This window comes from Tachypleus tridentatus, chromosome 5 (genome assembly GCF_004210375.1).
Source record: "Tachypleus tridentatus isolate NWPU-2018 chromosome 5, ASM421037v1, whole genome shotgun sequence".
NCBI classification, from domain to species: domain Eukaryota; kingdom Metazoa; phylum Arthropoda; class Merostomata; order Xiphosura; family Limulidae; genus Tachypleus; species Tachypleus tridentatus.
The window spans coordinates 23278097-23295869 of record NC_134829.1 but is presented as its reverse complement, the minus strand read 5'-3'; the positions used below and the strand labels follow the sequence as shown (position 1 = coordinate 23295869).

Genomic DNA, 17773 nt, shown 5'->3' with positions numbered 1-17773 from the left:
CTTTATCTTGCTGCGTGAAAAACAGTGCTCAGTCTATGTTAGGATCCTTCACTTGCTCATCCAAAAACTTCCAGACTAGTCATTTGTGATCTCCATCCAAATTCAGAATTGGTACTACTTATACAGATTTTCACCACTACTGTTGCAATGACTTTGACCAAGATCTGAACATTTAACACATGGGCATTATCTCATAAACTGGTGAGATGATCAGCGTTTCTATGCAGCTGACTTAGGCAGTATTGTACATCTAAGTTATACTCTTGCAGAATTCTTATGTAATGCATAATCAAATCTTCCAGGTTTTTAAAGTTCACCAGCCAATTCAGTGATGCATACAAGAAATGGCGATAATGCTTGACAAATAATACAACTGTAAATAATTCCTTCGCTGCTTAGTTATAGAATGAGAAATCACAATCAATTAATATACAACTCACGTACAGTAGTTCATGTTCATACCTTCCTATTCCTATCATTTGAATACAGTACAGGAAAGGTATTTATGTGCATTAATGTATTTACGGTTCACAAGGACTCTACATAATCATTTTTTCTTTCTACCAATCACCAGTCGCTCCATGAATCCATTATATCCTTTTTTTTATATTCACTTGACTTTAGCATGGCAATATCTCTGATGCTCCGAAAAAGCTTAGACAGAAATTGTTTTATCAGATACAAGTTACCAGTCTTTGTGATATGTTATTGTGCAATCTAACTGGCCATCTGGTTCCACAAACATATAAGCAAATGCCATGAGAATTTTTAACATGACAGCAACGTAATAAAACAAAATATTTATTCACATTAGTGTTAAAAGTAGTCTCAAACTTATTGGTCAGCCGTTATTGTTCAGTATGACTGCAACAAACTGCTGGGATAGATTTCCAAGGGAGGGATAACAACGAGAGAAATACTGCAGGAATTATGGTAGCTCATAATCTTGAGGTTATCTGTATCCATGGTCCTTCTGAAAATAGTCAAAGGAAATAAATCCCAACTGATGCTAACCCTTGGAATACGTATGAGCTCACTCTAAAGAGTAAAACAAAAAAGGCTAAAGCGAGTAAAAGCTTATAGAAAAAATATTTTAATATCTAATCCTTAGTTAATATAAGAATCAGTGCACGTTTACAAAAGTGTCATTCGCTGTTTGAGGAACGTTTACACGAAACTTGTGAAAATGGTTTTAAAATATCTGAATAAAGATAAATCCTGTACTAGTTATAAAAGGATAAAATATTACATTATTTATTACAATCACACGTTTCCCCAATAAAAGTTTCAACCCTTCGTTGGGAATTAATACAATATTGAACAGTGGTATGTCTGAAGACTTATACTGCTAGAAACCAAATTTCGATACCCATGGTGGGCAGAGCACAAAAAAACCCATGTGTAATTTTGTGCTTAATAACAACAACTTGTAATAAAATAAAACGAGTTTATTGATTGTTGTTTATTGTGTAACATTACATCACAATATGATTAATAATCTTAATCAGATCTTTCTTTACTGGCTTTGTAATTCATTCCACATAAATAACTATTATAAATACATAAATAATGTTTCGGCTGATGTAATTTTATGTTATAAATTCAGCCAACCTGAGGCCTTAACAGCGGAATCAAGTAACATCCAAACGTATGAAAATGAAATGTTATGTTATACACGTGCTTTACCAGAAATCCATACATGTAAAGATACAGATGATTGACTAAGCACGGAGCTACTTAATAAATTATAAGCTGACTCAAGCAAGAAGCCACTTTATTGTAAGCACACTCGAACTGTCCAATGATGTTTATTTTTACGCTTCACCACACAAGAAACACGACTCTACTAAAGTGTGAAGGTAATTGGAAATCCTAATGATGCCATACCACACCAATTACTGACCAATAAAAACAATAACAGTAGCCCATATGAAAAAACATTTAGTCGTGCCTATTTGCATATGCATAGATATTAATAGTACATTAATCTCTCACTAAGATGTTAATATTATCAATGTCAGTGGTTGATTAGTTCATGACACCAGTATATTTACACATACTTACTGAATTTCACATATGTAATGTACTCCAATATTTACTTCGCCATCGAAGGTGGAGAGTATACGTGTGTGTGTTTGTCAGCAATATTTCTCAAAAACGGCTGAATGAATATGAACAAAAGTTGATACACATTTGGGCTATAACCAAATTAGAGGTAATTTAGTTTTGGATGGTCAAGGTTACGAAAAACCAAAGGTCTCTATCTATAAATACAAGGACTGATTTTTCACAGTTTTTGTTCCATAACTCAATAAACAATCATCGGATTTTGATGAAACCTTGTAAACATATGTAGAATATGATTCTTCGTCGTCCTTCCAAAAATTGTTCGTGTCTTTTGTAACGACGGACTTTTTTTTTCTTTAAGAACCGAATACAATCAACGCTGCGTGGTGGAGGATGCGCTATACTGAGTGCTGCTCTAGTTTTAAATATTCTCCAAAATTGAAATAATATTGACAACAAATATCTAAAAACCTACATGAATTAAACCATTAGACATTTTCAAGATAGAAAGTGACTATTGTAAACGAAGTTTTAAAGAACCAAACATTAAAACGATAGAAATATAATTATGATGACTTTCTTGACAAAAAAAAATCAAAAGATTGGTTACTTATCACTATCTTTTAATTGATTTTTAATTTTGTAAGTGTCGTGGTATGCAGATATAGAATGCATTTTGAGGTAGAGATTTTAAAAATCGTTTACCTTATTATGACTCTGTGCAGTTTTTGTATAACACAGGGTTAAGAAAACTATTACATTGATTTTGTTCAGTCTGTTTTTGTTCTTTTAGTTGTTTCCTAGAAATAATACTTTTCTCCGCCAATGGAAAATATACTGGTGTAATCCTGTATATTGTGCAAGAAAGTCAATGAAAGCAGCGTTCTTTACTAGTAGCTTAGGTGATACTTAGAGGATAAGACCTCCCATATGTTGAATGAGAATGACTAGTCATATGGGTAATGCTAGTCATTGTGAGTAAATTTGATGTTTTCCTTTAGATAAGAAATGTTAAGTTCAAACTACTAAATATTGATTTATATGAGTTAATTGATAGGATAAAATCTCAAGAGAAAAAACAACGGTTAATCAATTCATGAGTCCTGTAGGTGACCATTTAGTATCTTAACGCAAGTATACACACTGTGTTTTTGTTTACTGAGTGAATAAATATTTTCCTTCAGTATCACACAGTTTTTCAAGTCTGTTTTTTTTTCTTAAGTTTAAGCTCAGTTAGTAATTAAAGTTACTTCTCAGCTTATCCTACCATTCCTAGTCACATTTGAGTTGAAATGTTTTGGTTATAGTGTATACGCCTTTTACAAGCGGACAAAGAATGATTACATTCATACTTGTAAGACTTTAGTATCAGGCCTATTGCTTATTTAAACAATACATTCTTGTAAGACTTTAGCATTAGGCCTATTGCTTATTTAAACACTACATGTACTTTCTTGCAAGACTTTAGTATTAGGCCTATTGCTTATTTAAACACTACATTCCTGATCTAGACCTTCAGGAATTTTCAAGAATTAGATGAGTGTATAATAACGATATTCCAGCCACACTATATTTCTCATATTCATTGTCAATGACATTTTTTATTCAATCCAGAGCTTTTCAGGTCAACTAGAATACAACAAACACAGCCGTGGCCGGAACATTATTTGTATAAGCCATTTGATACAACAACAGTTGTTATAATGTGCATGCCTCTTACAAACTAAAAATGATTAAAATTATACTTGTCCTGAGACATTAGAATTAGGCTTACATATATTTAAACACAACATTTTTTACCTAGTCCTTTAAGGATTTTAAACTTTCTAATTCTTGAAATTCCTAAAGACACTAGATAAAGAATGTAGTGTTTAAACATAAAAAACAAGCCTTATAATGTGTATAACCGAAATGTTTTGTTGCTGGTTTGAATATTTTATGGTGTACACTGGCCAAAACAGAGTAAACACGAATAAAGAATTGTTGGGTATTCTCTTCAGAGGATAGCCCTGGATGTCACTGGTCCACTCCTAAAGTCTGAGAGAGGTCGACAGTACACGCTTGTTACCGTCAATTACTTTATAAAGAGAGCTGAGACTTAGCCACTTGTTCATGCGTCAGTATATTCCATAGCTGACGTGTTTGTGAAGCACTTGATAGGATCGAAAGAGATCTATATGGATCAGGTAACAAATTTAAACATCCATTTGTCCTCTGAATTGTGTAAAGTACTAGATGCTGTAAAAATGCATAGTTTACCTTACCACCCTAATCAGACGGTTTAGCAAAATGAGTAATAAACACTACCAAGCATATGTTTGCCACATTTGTTAATCCCAGCTCAACTGAACTGAATTAACATTTGCCACATATTATGATGAAATAAAAAGCAGTTAAAATACTTTATGTTATATCCAATGAATAGATTTTCACATTTGCAGGACCATCTGGAGCAGTTAAACTCTGCATTTATCAAAGCAGATGAATTCACCCATTGACAACTTAACATGTGAATCGACAGTAAAAGAAGTATTATGGTACTACAGTAAAGAAATGACTACATCAGCATGAAGCCTAAGTCTCTTTGTGGTACCTGTCAGTAGCAAAAAAGCAACTTGATTCAGGCTGTATGAATCTATACCTAATACTCTAGCATAGTGTTCCACTGATGTATCAGTTACAGCAGATTTGAAGTGCATGAAGCACATCCATAATCTGAATCTGTACATCATAGTTTATCCTTTCATATATTGGTTTGATCAGGAGTGAGTTAGAGACTGACAAATCAAAGGACGACGAGAATGCCATCTCAGATGATATTCACTCACCTGATAATAGAGAAGGAACTAAAGAACTTATCTTGCTCTCAACGATAAATCAAACGAGGAAACACTGAAGTTAAGAGACTAATGACAGCTACATTTGAATGAGCTGCCAACATTTATATGGGACTAAACAACCATCCAAAGGTACAAAGGATTTTATTTCAATATTAAGCATATGTAATTGATATTAACTGTGATAAATAATCTGAAAGGTATTATTTGAAAACACGGTGCATCTGTTATGTTCATTAATGCCAGTAGGAGTGTTTCAATTTTGACACTGAAATATTCGACATGTAGTAGCTTTGCACAGAAGAGAGAAGAATTACAAAGATATTTATCGTATAACTAAAAGAAAACATCGTTCATCATAAGAAGTAGTACAAAATTTTCAGTTAGACAGAACTGAAATGTTAACGAAAGAGAGAAATTATCAGTAATGTGTGAAATTGATATACAGATATCATAAGAAACAAACTTTGTGCACCGAGATTATTTTGATTTATGATACAACATTTTCAGTAATCAAAACCGAAATATTTTTAATAAAAATAAATATTTTCTTTACAATATTTCAGTACAAGGTGCTGTAATAACTAGTGAAAATGCAGGCTGTAAATGTACTAAATGATAGTAGAAAGTAATAACTACATGGTAAAAGGTTAATAAATTACACCAACAACTATTACTAAACTTGTAACTGAAAAAAAAAAGATCCCTAAGAACAGGCAGTGTAAAATTAGTGCAATGTAATAGTCAAAACAATGACTGATACCATCTAACCCAAATTAGTTTATCTGGAACCAACTGTAGTTTCGTCCCCCTTTACTTTCTACTGAAATAAAATCCTGTTTATGCAATAGCCAAATGGTAGGGATAAGAATGAGAAGTTAAAAATAAGCCATCTATCTGTTATCTAACAAGAATGGTAGAGAGCAGGAAGTTCTATGGAATCAGGGATACATCTTCTGAAGATGATATAGTGTGCAATTACTGAAGTGTCATTTAACTAATGTATATGACCATACCTAAAGATTGTTACAATTTTCAATTTACTCTTCTACTGAAACTACTTACCCTTCACTTAAAATAGCATTTTAAATCCAGAGTTTTGTAATTTTAGATTGAGTTTTTATCACTCCCTCTCTTTGTTTTAATCTAGCCAGTAGGTAATCTGTCCTTTGCCAATTCCCAGATATTTTAATTTGCATTATGGATCACTAGTATGATGAAGGCTAGTACAATACAGGACTCCTGCGCTGAAGAAGTGGAATATGTTGTCGCCCGCCAGACTTTTACTTTAGCTGAGCCTATGGATGAAGGTATGTTGCTAACTAATGCACTGGACATGAAAGAACTCACACCATCTATTATCAGCTTGTCTCTTAAGACACCGGGGATTAAGAAACCCCTATTAGCAGTGAAAAGTTTGTTAAAATATAAGCCTTCACTGAATTTACCAGTCATGGAGAAGGTTATGATGACAACCACCTCATTAACCCCAGAGGATAGAAGCTATCAATGGCCAAACAGCTATCCATGGTGCATTTGTTGATACCACTAAGTGAGTAGCTCACACTAGCAAGAAAGAAGCAGGACCTGTTGGTAAGATGCCCTATCGATGAGTTTGATATCATTCATTATCAGCAAACATGTTCACATCTTTTGCAGGTGCATTACATCTCACAACCAATGAAATCATTTTCAGAGCTCCGATCCTCTCAATGGTCAAATGGGCTCTAGGAGATATTTGGGAAAGTCCCTGGATAAAACTAAAAGCAGCTGAATTCATGATAAACCTGGCTAATATCAACACCATGTTGGTAATGTTTCAAGCATTCTTCTCCACCATCACCATGAAGGCAATACAAGTGAGCCAGCTGGTTCGTGAATAATTTCCTCTGCAACTACTACGCTGAGAGTATGCAGTCAACAAGGATTCAAAGTTAATGACAGGATAAATAACTTTCCAAAAAGAGAAATGTTTCTGTCACATTTTACATTGGTGTATGAGGATTTACGTTTACCTGAGAGAAATTTACAGTTTGATAGACCTGCGTTAATATATATTTATTATTTTGTATTTGTTTCACAGATTATTTTGTTTTCAATTTCTTTGTTCTCTAAAGAATTTCACTCTGCCGATTTGAATGTTTCATTCTTATTAAACTAATTAAGCACAGATGCTTTTTCTGCTTTTCATTTTATTTGATATGTCGTCAATAAATGGCTTAGTTTTATGTTAATGCAGTATAAAAGAATTGTGTTATTTTGTACTGTATAATCTATCACATTCTTTATAATCGTTAAATACACTTTAAATGAACCAGTAAGTTAACTAATGGCATTAGTTCTTGTTAGCAAAATGATCGTGAGAACTTATTTACCAGATTCGATTCCAATAATTACTGAACTAGTTGTCTGTTGTTGTTTTGAATTAAGCACAAAGCTACACAATGGGCTATCTGTGCTTTGCCCACCATGGGTATCGAAACCCGGTTTTTAGAGTTGTAAATCCACAGGTATACCGCTGAGCCACAGGAGGGTTTGAACTAGTTAGGTAGTCTTATTTGGTTTTGTGGTGTTACTAGATATAAAAGACTGTTAAGTGTAGTAGTATTGATTATTTTATGTTTATAATCCATTGGTGTCAAAGCTAAAGAATGTTGTGTTTGTAATCCACTTATGTCGGGGTTATGGTTATTTCTAGAAGGCCTAGGTGATAGATGCATAAATAGCTGCAACCAGACGAGTGGAGAGAATAAAAGCAAAGAAACATGAAAGAGAAATTTGGCCAAAGAAAAGTAATAAAACGCAAAGTTAACAGAATAATAGTTGATATGTTAGAATGAGATTAACAGTTTGAAAGTGACAAGGAGAATAATTTGTCTTGTCAAATGGTGTTCTGAACTGATTAAATCCGATTGTCTGGACTTTCACAAAGGACAGACGTTTATTGAAAATTCAGGATACAACTACGGTAACTCACGTGAAAGCGTAAGTGATTTACATACGGATACTGTTGCAACACAAATAGAAAAAAAGAGTTCGGATTTTCAACTGAATTGGCCTAAGTGAACGTTTGACAAGAAGACAACTCACTGTACAGTGTTTATGATACAACTATGATCTTCATAGTCTAAAGAATGTTTGTGCGTACGTTTATCTTCTTCCAAATACATAATTATTCTGAAAACAAGTGCTGTTCGTTTATTGTCAAATCTATCGCCAAAAAATCACAGACACCTACTGAAGAAGAATCCTTAGCCTAACATTATTATACATATACTACTAAAAATACGTTTCTGACAGATGTGTATAAATGGTTAATAAATATAAACTAAGCGTTTTGTTGGCCAATTCTTTGTGATAGGTAACCACCCTTGATAGTTTGTATAATGCCTTTTTGTGTATGATTCAAAGGAATATGAAGCGAAAAAATAGGGAGAGACATCTGATTTAAGTTTGCAGCTACGAAATTTTTAATTTAGTTGCCTGTTTATTAAGTTTTTCTTCAAACTATCAAATCAATAGTTGTATGTATTATTTTAATAGACTATATTATACATTGCACTTATGAGCAAAATCCTTTGGTGAATTTGCATACGAGTAATGGCAAGTTTTATTGAGAATTTCATCTTTGATTTAAGAGTGTTGTAATATGTATATTTTGAATTTCGTAGTTTTATTTTTATTATTGTCTTATTACGTGGTGTATTACATTTGTCTTAATTAAAGTGTATTAGTTTGGAATATTGTTGTTGTTTTGAATTAAGCACAAGGCTACACAATGGGCTACCTGTGTTCTGCCCACCACGGGTATCGAAACCCGGTTTTTAGCGTTGTAAGTCCGCAGACATACCGCTGAGCCACTGGGGGGCTGTTTTAATCTCCATGTACGACTAGTTAGTAGAGCACACTAGAAGCTGAACACTGTACAACTCAATTATCTAACTTTGTATATATTAATATAAGCATATATATTACTAGTAGGTAAGTCGCGTTCAAATTTAAGTATTAAAACACTTACTTAAGTCATATTAAAACAAAAGCCAGAAGCTACAAAATTAACAATACCGAAAGACGTTTATCGTTTTTAATAAAGTATATATATATACACATACACGTCTTGAAATGGAATTTTCTATAAGTTACGGATTTGATTACTCTTCAATTTATAAAGTGAAAATAGTTTAATACACTTATTTGATTAATTTTAGACACGTATCACCTTCCAAAGTCATTTGATGTTATAACGTCACACTTTTCTTACTGGAAACCGATATTGGTCCAATTAAGTATGACTTCCTAGTACAATAGTAGTTTTACTATATCACTCCACATATTATCTTAAGGAAACAAAAAGACATTGCTTCATTAGCTTCGCTTTGCTGTTATTAACTGTACCACCGAATGTTTTATATGATATCTGGTTAAAGTAGAACCTACGCTAACATTTCCAATATGGTAAAGTACGAGCAGCGAGATATGACAACCACTAGAGCCACTAAAGCACACGCCTTAATATCTCAGTTCTATTTTGTGTCATGGAACCTGAACCTGTAGATTTAATCTCAACTTCCTAATAATAATTTCCTCCATATTAAAAAAAATCATTGGCAAAATTTATCAATATCAGATTGTAAGCACAAGAATGAGTCAAACTTTTAAAAGTAACACTCAATTTCTATTACGTATTAGCTTGGCCTACCTCGAGATTGCTAATAAAATTTTCTGGTTTGTTTGGCGTAAGTAAAATCGTTGTTGCACGTTGTGTGTGGAATATCTCTAGATGGTATGTGGCTAACAATCCGTTAGAACCACCCACGTGATTAGAACAGGAAGCATGCCAAACAATATTAATATTAAATTAACCTAAGTGATAAGCCAAGCAAGTAGCTAATGATACAATAAACAATAACTATAACATTAAGTTTACACGTTAAAAAATGTAACGAAACTTAAGTTTACATTCTCTAAAGTAATGCTTGGCACAGACTAACACCACGAGGGTTACAATAGTTAAATTTCCCATTAGATTATTACTTGTATTAGAGGAAATCCACAACAGGCTATGTCCAACAAATGGAATCGAACCCCGAATTTAGCGTTATACCTTCGTAAATTTACCGCTTTCCCACCGGAAGGGAAAGCACTGAACTGATTATAATGGCCAAGTTAAGGATACTTAGAAACTAGTTAAGACTTGCTACTTGTCATAAGTTTAACGTTCCCTGAAATACATATAACCTTTTTAAGATGGCGTATACCTCTGTTAATTTTTTACGTGTATTTCTAATCTTAGCTTAAAGCTGCTTCATTTCTAAACTGATTTTTTTTCTCCAACTCTATGAGATAATTAGACATTACTGATTAGTTGTGTGCATAAAGATTATTTTAAGTTGTGGGCCTGACAACACAAGCAAAGAATTATAGCATCATGCTTTGAATAAATAGGCTTTACACTTGATAACATTTATCACTAGAGCTTTTTCAGATTCCTCAGTTTTAAAAATGGCGGTACGGAAAGCAAATTGTAAAAATATAAGTTATTATATCTCTTTTGCCATTATCAAAATCAAAATAAAATGACGAATTGGGAAATGGCGACTGAATTCATCTCGCCACCCAATTCCTCAAACTACTCTTTTTGTCCTATTCAGTAAGAAATGATCTTGCTCTTTAACCATTACTGCCCTCCATGGTTACAATAATAAGTTTATCAAACAGAATTAATCTTAAGTACATAAAAGTAACATGATATAAATATTCATTTTGCCCTAAGGAAACAGGAAACCTCACGAAATGCAACACCTGAAATCACCAGTTAATAATTGTTCAATTCTACGCCACCTTCCAATTTCGGAATCAAACATTTTATTGTCTCAAATACACGCAATTATATTGTGACTATTCGTCTACATGTTACTAGTACAGGGTGTTCGGAAAGTCACTATGCACTTATATATTTATTAACAGACATGTTTCAATATAGAATACAGGAGGTAAATATGAATGACAATTATAAACAATGTTGAAAGTGACCCCATTGGCATCAATACAGGCCTCGATCCTTCTTATTTTGTTTCTAAACACCGCTATCAGTTTTTGGCTTGAAATAGACTGAATAAAATATGATTACAAAACTGCACAGTGACTTTCCGAACACCCTGTAGTAACGTGTTTATGAAAAGCGTAAGTCAATTTCGTAGATTTAATTAAGTAAAATTTAGGTGGGAAACAATTAATTTTATAAAAGATTGAACCACATTAGTTCAATAAATATATCACAGAATATTAGATTGCAAAAAAAAAAAAAGACTAACTTCACGTTTAACCTGTCTATCCTCAGCATAAATTTTGCTAATAAAGCTGGAGAGATATCACAGCGACCTCCACACACTGCAGTATTATTCAAATACTACTGTAGTTTATTTGTGGTTTTAGTATTCTTTCTGTCCTTTTCTACAATGAAATTCTACGTCTTCATCTGTACCTGAAATATCACGCCATTAGATATATCTATATTCATGATACAGGAATGAGCAAATTATTTATAATTAGACCTAAATGAGTCACCTGAAAAGAGTTGCACGTGCGCGACCATACGCACGCATGGTTACAGCCTTGACAATTGAGCAGCAGTCATGCGATCTGTTGGTTGGCTTCTCGAAGCGACAGTTCAAATGCTTCATAACAAGATGCGCTCTCGGCAAATCACGACGTAAAAATTCGTGCAAGGGATAAGAAAAATAAATTGCAAGCTACCATTAACGTCACACAACCACGAGTCTTAAGGAAAAAAAAAATGGCCCTACAAATTAATAATACTAACAAAAATTTTGGTTTAAAAATTTATTAGACCACATATTTTTCTGCACTTAAATTATTTTTAAAATTATTTAATTATATTTCTACACTTTTTTATTTTAAAGTATTATCGCTAGCAGCAAAATCACAGTGAAATAATATAAAATAGCATCATTCAACATAATAATAATTGTTATTTTAAAATTCAATGGAAAAAGGTTATTTCTCATGGCTAACACAAAGCAACACTTGTTGCTAGTTATCTGCGTTACTCGTCCTAAATTTCGACTATCACTCTTATAACGTACCGTCAGCTCTAAAGTGCAAAGTGCGATTTTTATTTTATATTCTTCATGGCATGAAGAATCGGGGAATAACTAATCGGCACGCTAAATATTGGTACGTACTTGGCACCATGGCTAAGAGGATATGTCTCTTACGCTCTCCAAGGAGCTATAGCCTCCTCTATAGAGAAAAAAACACAAAGTACTATCTATACACATCTCTTCTGTTATAATAAGGTTAGAAAACAAGCAAAGATATTTAAAGTTCCTGCCATGGACACGTGTTCACGTACGTAAGCCGTACAGTAAATGAAACACGACTCAAGATCGTAGTGGAGGCAGTGCAAGTGAAGCGCAAACATGCAGGAAGCACTAGTTTTCATCTTTTAAGGTAAGGACAGATTCGGATTTGTTGAGGAGAGATGCAGGATGTGTAATTTGCAAAAGGTACGGCTAACGATAGGTATAGTCCTGATATGGCTCTACACGTACCACAAAGTTGTTGACCTCTACTTGACAACATTATTAAACTGTGATCATCCTGACGCATATCATGATAAAATGTTTAATGGAAATCCATACATATGATTACTCCATATTTATATTTTTTTTTACACGTTTCCGACCACCCTGGTGGAGCCTTCCTACACTACTAGACATTTCTATCTTGCATAAAAAGATCCTTAATTAAACAACACATGGAATTAACATTCAGTAAATCATGCCTAAGATTTCAAACTTAACGTCTATAACTTAAGGGTTGCTAATCAGGTGGATAATAACCTACCAACAGCACTCGTTGTATAATATTCAGTAATTCTTAACCCAAAAATGAAATGTACTTCTGGTCCAAAGCTGGTTAAAAACATCTGGACTTCAGTTCATCCACATTAGCGCCTAATGTCTCTCTAAATATTTCTCTTTTGTAATCTTATTTATTTCAAAGTAACATATCGGTACAAGAAAATGAAAGTAGCACAGAACATAAAAATACTATATACAAAAGAACATGGTCGAAATGAGGCAGACCAAGACCGTTCTTTAAAAAATGGCTTATTTTATTAGCTTATTCCAAAATTACATTTTAATCATGTATATCTAAGTTAAAGTATTATGTGGATTCGTTCATGGGAGACGTCATATGCATTTGTTAGTTTATAATTTATTATCTTTTGAAATTCACACAAAGCTACTCTCGGGCTATCTGCGCCAGCCATTTTATTTTGAAGAACTAGACTGGAGGGACAACAGCTAGTCAACATCACCCACTATCAAGACTCTTAGGCTACTTTTTTTTACCAACTGATATTAGATTGGCCACATAAATAAATTATATTTATTTCTGATGAACAGACAATAAGTAACGACATCAAGGCTGAAAGGGAGAACTTTGTTTGTTTTGTCTCTGAATTTCGCGCAATGCTACATGAGGGCAATCTGCTCTAGCTTTTCCTAATTTAGCAGTGTAGGACTAGAGGGGAGGCAGCTAATCATCATCACCCACCGCCAACTCTTGGGCTACTCTTTTACCAACGAATAGTGGGATTGATCGTAACGTTATAACGCCCCCACGGCTGAAAGGGCGAGCATGTCAGATGATAAGTTTCGATCTCACGAAACCTCAATTTAAGTGATCATAAGATGGTTCGCTACGGTGATACTTGAACAACAACTGTTTTAAATAATCTTTAAAAAAAACTATGTAGGTGTGGTGTAAACACTTTTGTTTGCTAGTTTGTTTTTTACTGTAGAATATTTTTGGAAAAAAATAAACCCAACTATGACGAACTCTACTGTTGTTTTAACGATCAATCTTTTACTAGTGGTAGACTTTATTCAAAAACGCAAAGTTACACAATGCGCGAAGTAAAGTACCTTCCACAAGTATGTAGGGGCCCGGTCTGGCCATGTGGTTAAGGCGCTCGTCTCGTAATCCGAGGGCCGCGAGTTCGAATCCCGCCACACCAAACATGCTCGCCCTTTCAGCCGTGGGGGCATTATAATATTACGGTAAATCCCACTATTCGTTGGTAAAAGAGTAGCCTAAGAAGTAGTGGTGAATGGTAATGACTAGTTGCCTTCCCTGCTAAATTAGGGACGGCTAGCGCAGATAGCCCTCGAGCAGCTTTGCGCGAAATTCAAAACAAACCAAACCAAGGATCTAGTCCCGATTTTTATTGTTATAAGCACTCAAGCTTACCGCTGAACCTCAGCAGACACATATTTATTCCCCCAATGGCTCAGTCGTAAGTCTGAGGGTTTATTACGCTAAAAGGCGGGTTTCGATACCCGCAATGGACGCAGCACAAATTTACCAGTTTTATTTTGTGCTTATCAACAAACAAAACGTGTGTAATTTTCACGAAAAGCTAATATCTCTTATTTGTTGAAGTGCGCGAACTTTAAGCCACTCTCAGGCTACCTGCGTCAGCCGTCCCAAACTTTGAAGTCAGTCAGACATCAGTAACCGCCATCTCTAGAAGCACTCTAAACGAATTGTACGTTTCGATCATAACCCTTTATAATGCACCCACCCACACTATAATTTTATCTTTTGGCGGTAACAGAGCATGAACCAGTGAAAAAAAAACAGGCTGTCATGCTAACTAGTGGGGTGCGCTCCTCTTTTGTGAAACAAGAAAGATATTTAAAAACAAAACAAAAAACAGTTTTACCATTTACTTTTTAAACATGTTAAGAGGCTGTATATCATTTATCATTGTGATATTCCAAGTAAATACGGATGACGAAAGTCCAAAAATCCTGTCTTTGAATTTAGGAATTTGTTACTAAATGCATAAAAACTATCAAATTAATTAACGTTTACCTAAAATTACACAATAAATTTTAATTTCTTAAATTATATTTTTCATGTGTAATCAATATCCAAAATATGGCATAAGTAATGTAGAAAGTTTGACGACGTCTTAAGAAGAAATTATGCGTACCTATTACAAATGTCGTAGTCCTAACTTAATATTTTCTTCCTCCTTTGGTTGTAAACCTGCTCAAGTCTAGTCATACTGTCTTTTATTATTTATTACCATCTCACACAAATGAATGACATTTATTTCTTTTAATATACATTTTTATTTGCAGTTAAGACAAAGCTATCTGTTCTCTGCTCACCGCGGGTATCTAAACACGATTTTAAGCGTTACAAGCTCTCAGACGTACCAATGAAACATCGGGGAGGGAAGTCTACTCTTGAGATAACTGAACATGTGCTTAAATCAAAGTAATGTTTTCTTCCACCAAGAGTCAGAATGGATAACTGTCTTTATTATCAGTTACAGATCCTAAATTTAAGTTCAAACTCGTATAAGATATATGAACAGTACGAAACAAATAAGCAAAAGCCATTTAACATTACGTAAGTTTTAATTTGACTACATACTTTCAAATGTCAAAAAATAAAGTTTATTAATACACAGTGCTTCTCGTTAATGAAGCATGGTCCCTTAATTTGTGATAGGACATATGTCTGTGACGATAATACTGGTAAAAATACTGTATATAGGCGGAAAATCGGGTTATGTATCACACCTTCTATACGCATAAAACTGTTTAAGTTTCGCTCAACTTCATGATATAAATTTCTTTCTGGCTTTCCAAATAACATTTTAGAAAAAACGGTTTAAATTTTTGCATTGATAATTCAACGATTGTAATAACTATTTACAAGTGTTATTGTTTTGAATTAAGCACAAAGCTACACAATGAGCTATCTGTGCTCTGCCCACCACTGGTATCGAAACCCGATTTTTAGCATTGTAAGTCCGCAGACATACCGCTGAGCCACCGTGGGGGCTTTACAAGTGTTACGTATACAATAAAATATATTACTGTAACAAACATTTCATTTACATGATCTGGCGGATCTCAGGTTATGTTTTTGATAACATTTTTTTCTTTTTCGGTTCTGTCGGTGTGTTTTGTCTTTCAACCTCTTCACCTATGATTAACAGTAATAAAAACTATTACGATTTTAAGAAACGAAAAAAAAACATGAAAATGTATCCTTACACGAAATTTGTCTTTAATTAGATTGAAAAGACACGACAATAATTTTGTTCAAACATAAAGAGCCAGTTTCATTTAATTTTTATCCTACTAGTAATCACCAACATTTTGGTGCCAGTGAGATGTTTACACACAAAAATAAGACAATCTAGATTTATTTACAATATCCCATAAATGAGTGAAAGACAGAAAGGTGTTTTTCAGCAAACAATCATAGAAAAATAGAAGTCTGACCCTCTGGGATGATTTTCTGTAATATAAAGGCACACGGTCTGAAGATGGCTGATGCAGCGCCATCTATTAATTTCCTACATAGTGCCACGTTTATTCATGAATCGTCCATTATAATTCAAATGCCAATAAAAGAAAAAACTTTATTTGTAAATAGTACCAGATTAGATGATTAGATGGCACTACTGATGATGGCTCCTGTTCGAAGCAACCGTGTGTCTTTAAAAAAATATGGATATAAATGCTGTGAAACCTTTTGTGACTGATATTCGCCTTTTAAAATAATTGAGACATTCTAAGAACTACAAACCAGAGACACAAGTTTATCAAAAACCTTAAAATCATCTACAAAATATACTTTTACGTTAAAATGTATAGGGGTTTCGTTCGTTACGAAATTCAAGTTTAAAATAAAACCCCTTGAATACAACTGAAATTTAAGGAAAACACGAATCAACAAAAGAAAGGTCACAGGAGTATTCAATAACAATAGTTTAATCGTTACGTACGTTGAGAATTTCTAAAATAAAAAAATAAAACTAGTTCAAAGAAAACATTTTGTCAGTTTCAAAACTATCCTCTCCAGTGTTCGTGCACAAACTGTTTACAGCTAATGAACAGTATAAACACCTGTTAAAACTCAGCACTAAATCAGTTTTTATACATTACTTAAAAAAGTATTAACGTGCAATGTTCGTTTGTTTGTCATTCTTTAAATTCTTTTTATGAAATATTGAAGTGAAAATCATATACAGTAAACAGTCAGTAGTTGGACCCGTGGTAGTTCCATGGCCTAAGGTCTAGCATTTACACCCATAGAAAAGCTATAGTAACACTATAACCTGCCAAAAAAAAATACAGGAGAAAAAAAACTTTTCAAACATTTCTGATTTCACACTTCACATACACAAAATAAAACAGTTACCCACAAATAATTTTCAAAATAAGATTTAATTAAAGAAAAAAAAAATTCAATGTCAGGAATATGAAGAAAAAATCACAGGTAACACCCTATAGGCTGGGTATTACCATTAAAATAATTTTCCATAGACAACATAGGTCACGACCTATCTAACAACTCTGTTGGACTTTATAACAGTCTGAAAAAAAAATATAATATGCATAATTTATGGATCAGTATGCATATGTCTATACACAAGTACTTACTAACACACTGCCAGTTTGAAAGCAGTGGTTTTCTAGGTACCAAGAATATCTGTATTTATGTTTAATCCAACAAACTTGGGAGTGTGGTGACCTCTGTTTGAGATGCTCGCTCTCTTAATCTAGTTTCATTAAACTGTTTTATTTATAAATGAATAAACACTTCTGTAAGAATTACAATTTGTTTAAAGCAGCTTTGTATAATTTGTGTACTTGATTAACTCTAAATTCTCAAAGCCTCATGAGGCCCATAAAACAAGTCATTTAATTTTCATAATTTAGAAGAATTATTATTTCGAGCACTTCTTGCATAATTTAATACTCTGTTAAAGTATCAAAATCAGTGGTGAATTTAGTCTATTTTAGTCA

The 17773-nt window shown here is 33.5% G+C and overlaps 1 protein-coding gene across 4 annotated transcripts in view; it reads right to left on the bottom strand.

The window, feature by feature from the left end:
- Positions 1-785: 785 nt before the first annotated feature.
- Positions 786-17773, bottom strand: part of Scm (Polycomb protein Scm) — a 61849-nt gene continuing 44861 nt past the window's right edge. For 2 of the 4 annotated variants that reach the window (XM_076501626.1, XM_076501629.1), the window contains one exon: positions 13027-15941. In XM_076501626.1, coding sequence (XP_076357741.1) covers positions 15874-15941 — 68 coding nt within the window. In that variant the 3' untranslated portion in view covers positions 13027-15873. Of the gene's footprint in view, positions 974-11370; positions 11389-13026; positions 15942-17773 lie in introns of those variants that run through there. The other 2 variants (XM_076501627.1, XM_076501628.1) reach the window with 2 other exon arrangements.